The sequence below is a fragment of the Montipora capricornis genome, chromosome 8 (genome assembly GCF_036669925.1).
Source record: "Montipora capricornis isolate CH-2021 chromosome 8, ASM3666992v2, whole genome shotgun sequence".
Lineage (NCBI taxonomy): Eukaryota > Metazoa > Cnidaria > Anthozoa > Scleractinia > Acroporidae > Montipora > Montipora capricornis.
In genome coordinates, this window is record NC_090890.1 from 40,007,972 (window position 1) to 40,017,520 (window position 9,549).

General features: G+C 41.8%; 2 protein-coding genes across 2 annotated transcripts in view; both read right to left on the reverse strand.

Moving 5' to 3' along the window:
* Positions 1-2,015: 2,015 nt before the first annotated feature.
* On the reverse strand, positions 2,016-3,035 carry LOC138014012 (melatonin receptor type 1A-like). The gene has a single exon (XM_068861044.1). The coding sequence runs from the start codon at positions 3,033-3,035 to the stop codon at positions 2,016-2,018; it is 1,020 nt and encodes a 339-aa protein (XP_068717145.1).
* Positions 3,036-8,978: 5,943 nt separating this feature from the next.
* The window catches only part of LOC138014600 (melatonin-related receptor-like), a 1,046-nt gene continuing 475 nt past the window's right edge, over positions 8,979-9,549 (reverse strand). Inside the window, exon 1 of the mRNA XM_068861725.1 lies at positions 8,979-9,549. This exon is cut by the window's right edge and continues 475 nt beyond it. Coding sequence (XP_068717826.1) covers positions 9,005-9,549 — 545 coding nt within the window. The 3' untranslated portion in view covers positions 8,979-9,004.

Here is a 9,549-nt window from a genome sequence, read left to right on the forward strand (position 1 = left end):
CAGGGTCATTGTTTGAAATATGAGTAACACTTGGGCATGTTTTATCACATTTTTTCCAGTATTACGTCAGCATCGATTTATTATATGTATATATATGTACATAGAAGCAGCTCAGTGTAAACTCGCATTGTACCTGAAGAAGGCTGGTTTGGCCACCCAAAATATAGTACACCACTAACGTCAAATCTACGTTGTATCGGCTCTTGCTAAAAATATTTAGCTTCTCAACTTATGATTACGCCGATCAGATCATGCCACTGATCCAACGTACACCGACAGGAAGATTGTCCACGCGTGCTTCCTTCAAAACTCTATTTTGACAACTTACACGAAGTCACCCTTTGAGCCTAAGGCTGTGCTACCTATTTCCAACAATAACGTAAGGATAAAAGGTTAGCGTTTTATTTTTAGCTTACGATAAATGCAGCTGTTTATCCTTACTAGCATGAGGAGCAGCATTTAGGGTACACTTTGTGACGTTAATTGTCTGTATTCCGAGACACAAGTTGATGTTGAAGTTGGAGAGAAGAGTAAGGGGACACTTCGTGACGCTTATTGAAGTACACGTGCATCTAATTACTTGCGTTTCTGGCCATATCAGTTCTTCCAGGGGCGGATCTAGGGGGAGGGTGCAGGGGTTCGCACCCTCCTCTCCGGCTTTCTAGAACAACTGGTACTCAGCGAAAAAAAAAAAAGGTCACCAGTCAGCTTCGCCATTCCTTAGTGGTGCACCCTCTCCTAAGAAAAAATTTGGATCCGCCCTTGTCTTCACCGGAGCCATCACGGGGAAATTTCGCGGAACGTAAAGTGCGAATGGAAGAACAAGTTCATAACCCTGAAGTTTCGATCTGCGATGGAATGAGGTCCATCAGTTTACGGTGTTGTCTATTTTTACAACGGCTACTGCTAGATTTTTGCGGCAACAAAACGTAGCGGCGTTGCGTTGGGCGAAAGATTTTGCATTTAGCACGAGCAATCCCTCGTACGGCGACTTGGTTGCGGACAAATCAGAAGAGCTGTGGTCATTAGGCCCAATCTGATTGGCCATTATTTGCCATAAACGGATCGGTCAAGGCCATTGGCCAAATGAAAGAGATCGACACTTCTGGGTTATTGACATTAAAATTTCCGTAGAAAATTTGGCCACCAACTTGTTAACTTCCTCGAATAATTGTTGCTCTCTGTCGGCCACTCGTAGATCTAAATGATGGATCCCGGACAATAGCTGCTCGTAGATAGTCATAAATTGGGTTTTAAATCATCAAAGCATGACAGATTTCCAAAACGGAAGCTTCCCAGTTTTTTATCGAGGACAGTTCGTCTGAACCGATTATTATGTTTTTACCTAACGATAGTGTTCCTGAGTCATGGGTTTCCGGTATCACGAGAACTTTTGCCATTTCTCGATCGGTAAATTCGCCATCCATAGTGAGTATTCAAAGAGTCTTATTGTATAACTGATAATTTCGCCATAGCTTCTTTTCGAAAAGGTGAAAGCTAATTCTTCATCATCCCTGGAAATCGCGGACCGTGACGTCACAAGACAGCTGCCTAGTTATAAGATTTCTTGAGGCGGTTCAGAAAGAGAAAAAAAAACAACTTAAGAGAACTTTAGAGCGGTTTTCAGTTGAGTGTCGAAAGTAGTTAGCGAATTGCTTTGGTTTTACATCACTTCACTCATTGATTGGTTCAAAGTTCTCGCGCCATTTTTTCAACCAATCAGAAGTAAAACCAAAACCAATCGTGGCTCGCACGTGTACATTTTCCCGCGCTTAGTGTCGGCTACGTGTAATTACTTTGAGTTTTGATTGGTTTACTGGATTGTCTCCGTCCTTTTTGATTGGCCAAAGTAATTAATTTGGTTTTGGTTGTACGACACCCGATTGAAACTCGCTCTACAATCACTAGTTTTAATTGGCTTCAATTGTTTTTTTTTTTTTAATTCAGTTCACTCCGCAGATGAATCCAACAACCACGAAAGCCCTTCCGCTTTGCGAGATGGAACTTGGAGAGTTTTAAAAGCTTGAGTTTTTTGGTGTAAACAATGTAGCATTCGCCACAACGTTTTCTTTCTGCGATTGGCGATTTCGCTCCCAGGCGCGCACCACTGTTATACCACTCGCCCCTAATGAGTTTTCGGGCCCTACCCTGTTTTTAAGGAAGATCTTTTTTACCTTGTTGCGGACAAAAGGACTCATGATACCATATATCCAAGGGTTAACAGCACTGCTGACATGAATAACGTACGGCACAATAAGGACCATTTCTCTAGGGATGCGGGATGAGGGCAATATCACGCGAAAGAGCAGGATTGCCAGAAAAACTGGAACCCATAGCGTAACAAAGGCAAACACGAGTACAAACAGTGCCCTTGTAAGGCGGATCTCCTGCTTCGAAATGGAAACGGTGTTGGCGTTGTGTGCACGAATAAATCGAAACACACGAATGTAGCAGAAAGTAATGATGCTGAGACACAAGACCACGAAAACAGCTACGATAAAGCAAGTGTAGCCTATTTCTGCCTCTTTGTTGGCGAATTTCATGTTACAAGTGGACATGAGAGGACTGAAGGAAAAAGTGGCCCAACCAGACATGATAGGGACTAAAACCACCACAGCAACGAAACCCCACAGACATGCAATGTAGGCAATCAAGTGGTGACTGTTAAAAGTGCGTTTGTATACTGCGGGAAATAAAACACAGAAAAATCGATTGATAGCTGTAAGCGCCATGGTTGCCATCGACGCGTAGGTGAGAAAGTGAAGAAAGAAGCCACTTATCTGGCAGGCGAGATTGCTAAAACACAGTTTTCCTGTTGCAAGGGAAGTAAAGAACACCGAGCCGGTCGTGCATGCATTTAGAAGATCTAGAATAGCCAGGGCAGTTATAATTAGTGCCGTGGAAGATTTCAAGAGAGGCTTTCTGTACAATGCGAGTAGAAGGGCTGAGTTGCCGAGTAATCCACACAGCACCAGCGCTGTTGATGTCGAAGTTTCAATCACTACTAGGCCTAGGCTTCTGGGAGGAAGCGACATCTTCATTTAGAGCATTCCAATATAAACCAATGTTAAAGACCTGTCTGGAAATATATAGGACCAATGTAGGTGGCTTCTGATTTTTTTTCTTGACCCTGACTGTGAACGTGTTCAAATATGAAAACTGTCGATGGACGTTTATCGTCGTGCAGAAACTCCTGTCGGTGACTCAATGATTAAAACTATTTGCCAGTCCGTGCTTTATACGAAGTACAAGGTTCTTTTATGTCATGCCGACTCATTTCAACCTGGTCTTGAATGAAACTTTTGAAAACATTTCCCACGACTTGAGAGTATTAAGTATTATGGCGTAAATGCTGTTTTAAATACTGTAATACTGTTTTACGCGCAGTATTAACAATGAATTGGTGGAAACAATTTCTCGTAAAAACCATTTCCGGGTTCTCTTTTTATTGAAAAAAACCATATTTTTTCAAACGAAAGTTTTAAACTTTGTTACGCATTGAAAACATCTAAACTGATCTCGGAAAAGGCGTCTTGTCTGCTGGGAATCGAAAATGCGGTGCTCTTCACTGAGCTTCCCTTAAGACGAAGAGAAGTCTGACAAAAGTTGCAGAGAAGGATTTTACTATAAAAGATCATGGCGCATAATTTCGTTGAAATGACTTCTCAGTGCCCTTAATGTACTTTTACAAGAGTCATTTCAATTGCCCTTTGTTATTTTTCGACAAAATTTAGTTTCGCCTCCTACGTTGCGTCTCTTTGCAGATCATGGTCAATTCTTAAATTTTCAGGCTTATGTATAAATCTTACTTAATACTTGATGTTTAATTTCGTTCATTTTCTTTAATTTTTCTTGTTTCATAAAAAGAGAAAATTGTTTGTTATGTAATTTGGCCTCTTCATGCCTGCGCAAGTACTTCCGGGGATATAATTGGGTTTTCGCCGTACGTGCTCACTTGTAAGGATGTTGATGCTCTCATTGACTGCTTTTTCATTGTTCTTTCGGTAAAAGCAATCTTTTTCTATTCAATACTAAACCATAGTTGTCAAGCGTACGCCTTCATTCTCTTGACAGTCAATTTCAAAGTTTTCACGGTTGTCAGGTTTACCGGCGACTTTTCGGAAGTCTTTTGTTCTGAAACGCTCAGCATCTTTTCTGTGCACATGCAACCTCAGTTTGTTATATTAGGCAATTATGTGGGATAAAAATATCCCTTTGCAACATTCCTGACAAGGAAATTTCTCGTATTTTCTTTGCCGCAAGTCCTTCGAGAAGGTGTTTCAGGTCAGCCGCTCCAAAGAGCGTTAACCCTACTAATGGAAATGGGCCCATACAAGGACAGAGAAAAACTCTGACCAGGGTAGGAATTGAACCCACGACCGTCGGGTTAGATCATCATTGCTCTACCGACTGAGCTACAAGGTCAGACGGGGCAGGCCAGGCCAGACCAGACCTTGTAGGTCATTTCTGTGTCCTTGTGTGGGCCCATTTCCATTAGTAGGGCTAACGCTCACATGGTTCATGTGGGGTAGAAACCTAGCACTTCAAATTATCATAAACGAATATTATGACAACGTAAGCCGACATAGCGCAAATGGAAGAGTCCAAGACCGTAGCTAAAACCTTTTTGACTGGTGGGGGTGGGGGGGGGGGGGGGGGCAAAAAAGTGAGCGGCGAAGGCACAAGTCCTTACGAGGGTCTGCATGAGGGGAATGCTCTCCCAGAAAAATTTGAAATGCAGAGGCACGGAAGTGCTACTTTCATAGATATTTCGTCATAAGTAAACATTAATCAGTCCAAGTTTAGAAAGACAGGTACTTTTAGAGGTTAAGGTTTTGTAAACTACTGGTTTTACCAGTAATTTGTGTTAACCCAGTAAAGTTTTATCATTATCATTATCATTATCATTATCATTATTATTATTATTTGTATTGAACTATTGATGAATCGCTAAGTAACAGATTAGGCTATGATGTCTCCAAATGGATTTTCCTCAAAAATATCTTTATCAATCAAGACAAGCGAATCGACGGTGAAAAGATTCAAAGGTAACATCAGTAAAGTCCAAAATATCTGCCCAACACTCCAGAAAGAGACTACATTAATTTATCTTTCGAAATTTTTCATTTATTTTTTTTTTTTTGGGGGGGGGGGGGTAACTTCCCCCCTTGCCCCTCCTCTAGCTATGGCCATGGAGTCTATTCACAAACTTGAGAGACACAAGAAACAAACCTTGTCCGAAATTGCTTCAGTACAAGACATGTTATAATACATCAATCAATTCCAGAGGTGCCCATCCCCTCCCCCCCTCCCCCGGGCAATCACGAGGCATTTGCTCAAGTTGTCAGTCCCGAGGGTGGGGCATTCGCAATTTTATCGCGGCCCGGGGGCTGCTTAACATGGAAGAGTTTATCGGAAAAGACGAGGCCTTCGTTAAAGACTGGCTTGTCCGTCACGGACTCGGAAAACTTCTGGATGTTTTTAAAGGTATGTTTTCTCAATTTTAGGTATTTCTTCATTTATACTTGTAAGCATATATAAAAGCGACAAGGTGAACTAATATCACAAAACAGTCACTGACGTAAACACGACTACTTCGCATTTCGCATTCAAAACTAGCCTTAAATTCATGAAAGTGGAGTTAAAATACAGAAGGTTTGCGAATTCAAATGATGCGATCTTCAAGACCAATCTTGCGAGCTTAAAATGCGATTCATCATCATTTAAAATGTCTTGATTCTTCACAGCGACAAGGTGAACTATATTTGGTTTATCAAAAAACGATCACCGACGTGAACACGGCTATTTCGATCCCGGGGGCGGCGCATTTGCCCTCTGTCTTCGTCCCCACCCCGGGGCATTTAGACAGCTTATGTGTCCCCACCCCGGGGAATTTTCCCATTAAAAAAAAATGCTAATGCCCGGGGGTTAGCTCGGGGGGGGGGGGGGGATGGGCACTGCTAGAATTGACTGATGCATAAGGCTAAAGCAAACATAAGGCGTGACGAACTGTTCACAAGTCAATTTAAAAAAGAAGCTGAACTAGGTTTTGTTAAAGCACTAAAACGCTTTCACGAACGCGTAAACTACTGAGTCAAGTAAAAAAAATCAAGAGGGCTTGAACTACATTTGAAGCCAGGTGCAAACAGTTCTCGCAAACATTTTTCTTCGTCATTGGTAAGGTCGGACAGCATTATAAACAACAATAGTGACCTTAAGATTTGAATCTCTAGGGCAACACTGAACAGTAGAACTTGATTTAACATTTTTGTTAACTCCTTAATGCGACCGCAAGCATTACCAACCTTTGACTTGATTTGAATTAATTGTTAATTTCAGTTTACAGTGTCCCCGGTTAGTGCTCCAGCGCCAGAACGACTAGACACTTTAATAAAGTTCCTTTCCTTTCCCTATTAATGAGCAAAACAATCGCTCTGTACGTATGATGTGAACGTTTGTACATTTCTTTTCAGTTCTCGGGAATTCTGACCAAAACGTGAACTGACCAAATCTCAAGCTCTGAGGACAACGTGAGCACACAGCGACGAATTTTGTTTTTTTCACCTGGTTTCAAGACCTTGCCTGCCACTTCAGTTCCTGAATGGTTCGGGTAGTTTATAGAAGTTCGACGAACTGAGACTAGTGACGAAAAAGTTTGGGAAATGCAAACTTGTACAATGTAAATTTGAAAGACGTTTTCGTTCAAGTCGCCGTTGTAGATCTTATATATGTAAACCGTCTCATGATCAACCGCGCCTATAGAAAAGGCCTTATCGGGCCTTACGAACATGGTCTGCAAACATGCAACGAAAACCAATAAAAGTGTTGAAAGCTATACAACTGATCTCTCTGACTTCTCTGGACAATCAGCCTTGGCTGAACTTAATACCTTTGGGCGATCAAAAACAACCAGACGGAAAGAGCGTAGAAACACGCTTGGAAAAAGGCGAACTGCCAAAGAGAGAGAACCTAAATGAAAAAAAAGCAAGCAGATATTATATAAACGCGGTAAAATCGTGGTGAGATCGCACCAGGTAAAATATTAACAACCAGTTTCAATCGCATCTTTCCCGTAACCCTAAAAATTGCCCGTAAATTCACCTTAAAAGTGGATTCTACTGAATTAGATTCCGCACTGCCGATTTTGTGAGTATTTCATCAGTAAGAATGATATTCATATCTTATAGTCCCTACAACCACAAACACCATTTATTATAGTTTATGATAATTACAATCTTATTTACAATCAATGAGCGCAGCTATTGGACGTCAGTAATAGTAAAACTTAATAGGTGCGGTTACACGGGGCACTTTTACCGTGGTAAATTGCCTTTTTACCACGGGAAACTGTATTTAGTGGTATGACCAACGCTTCCCGAGGTAAATTTCCCGTGTTAAATATCCATGGATACGTCAAAAAGATCAGTGGAAGCGCCCATGACATTTAACGTGGGAAGTTGGAAGGGTGTTTTGATGCCCGAGGTACAAGAGCCAATCGCTATGCTGATGAAGTTGTGATTAAATTTCCCGCCAATGAATTGCGTGAGATTTCGTTTTACCTCGGTAATCTTCGTAACGTGTGACCCCTAGTTAACACGGTATACTAAAACCCAAGTGTGAGGCACCGTGGGATAATTTACCATGGGAAATGGCATTTACCATGGTGAGTGTAACCGCACCTAATATTAAGTTGTTCAATCTTTTTTCTTAACATGCATACTACTTTGTTCGTTAATGTTTTGTGTTAAGGAAATCTTTAGTTAGCCTGCTGCTTGTCTTATTTCCCGTTTCTTGTTTCTACATTCAATATTTGAATCAGGAAGCAACTATTATAACGGTCCTCAAAAAAGACTAGACACTTCTAGGCTCAGCGTCTACAAGGTCTTCTCGGCTTTCAACGTGGCATCCGGTCGGCAGAAGATCAGCCGCGTTAGGGACGAGGTTGGGGCACCGCAACAGACTGAAAGAATACCGGGCCCTAACCGCAAACAAAACAGAGCCGCAACTTGGAGTATCATAGATTCGACGCCTGTTTGGAGCACACCAATTTACTCGAGCATACCGGAGTCAGTTCAGACCAGCTTCTGGTTACCGACAATGCCATGGAGATCGCCTTTAATCATCTGCCCCGATTGCTCAAAAGGTGGACAATGCTATCCACAGGATAAATCACTATACAGCGGATAAACACTATCAAAGCCAATTAGATTATGCAATGGATAGTGCGATTTATCCGGTGGATAGCGCTATCCATCGTTTGAACAACTGGAGCCTGAAATAAAGCGTTTGAACCGCGACGTCTTTGAAGTTTGTCAAGATATTTTCTTGTGCCAAGGGATTGGTTACAAAGAATAGCTGAACGCCAGCCGACACAGTTGCGAGACAGGGTAGTCTAGGTCACTGAGTTCGGATTGATCCTTAGTACAGCAGTCCAGCCGTGCACGTCTAATGGGAAGGGAGCCTTCTTTGAGGATGACACTTTGGAGAAAGATGTGGTAGTCTGACTTTGGGCATCCAATTTACATGGCCTGCCCGGCTAAGTCTGAAGGGCTTCACGCGAAGTGATGGTGGACCAGAGTTAGTTATTCTAAAATGCTCCTCGTTCGTCAACATGTCCTCCCAGGTCACTCCAATAATCCCGAAGTCATCATCGCTAAAAATGCGCGTCCTTTTGAAAATGGCGTTATTTCTCAAAAAGAGGGAAGAGGTACACTCTAACATCAATACTTTCAAGCGCCATCCTAAGACACACCTGTTTAGCAACGCTTTTTCTTTTTCTTAAAGTTTATTTACTTTCCTTCTTAATCACGTATAATATATATATTTTATATTGTATATTATAGATCTTTTTAAATTTTATCATATGTAAATCGCATTTGATCATATTTACATGGAAAATGCGCTACATAAGTTTTAAATTATTATTATTATTATTATTATTATTATTATTATTATTACAACCTTCTATAGTCCTATTACAGTCCCTCGCCCCTACGTGAAAGAATCATTGAATAGTTTCGGCGCTTACATTTGGCGGCACAGAAGCATTCGCAATTACGCTTCCTTTTCGCAATACGCAACTGCGCTCCCAGGCGCGAACCACGGTGATCACTCTCAAAGAGTCATCAGGCTGTGACCTGTTTTTAAAGAAGATCTTTATCATCTTGTTGCGAACAAAAGAACTCATTATTCCATATATCCAGGGGTTAAAAGCACTGCTGACGTTCATCAGATATGGCACTGTCAGGACCATTTCTCTAGGGGTGAGGGATGCAGGCAATATTACGCGAAAGAGCAGGATTGCCAGAAAAGCGGGAACCCATAGTACAACGAAGGCAAACACGAGTACAAATAATGCCTTTGTAAGGCGGATCTCTTGCTTGGAAAGGGAAACGGTGTTAGCGTTGTGTGCACGAATAAACTGAAACACACGAGTGTAGCAGAAAGTAATGATGCTGAGACAGACGATCACGAAAACGGCGACGATAAAGGAAGTGTAGCCTATTTCTGCCCTTCGGTTGGCGAATTCCATGCTACAAACGGACATGA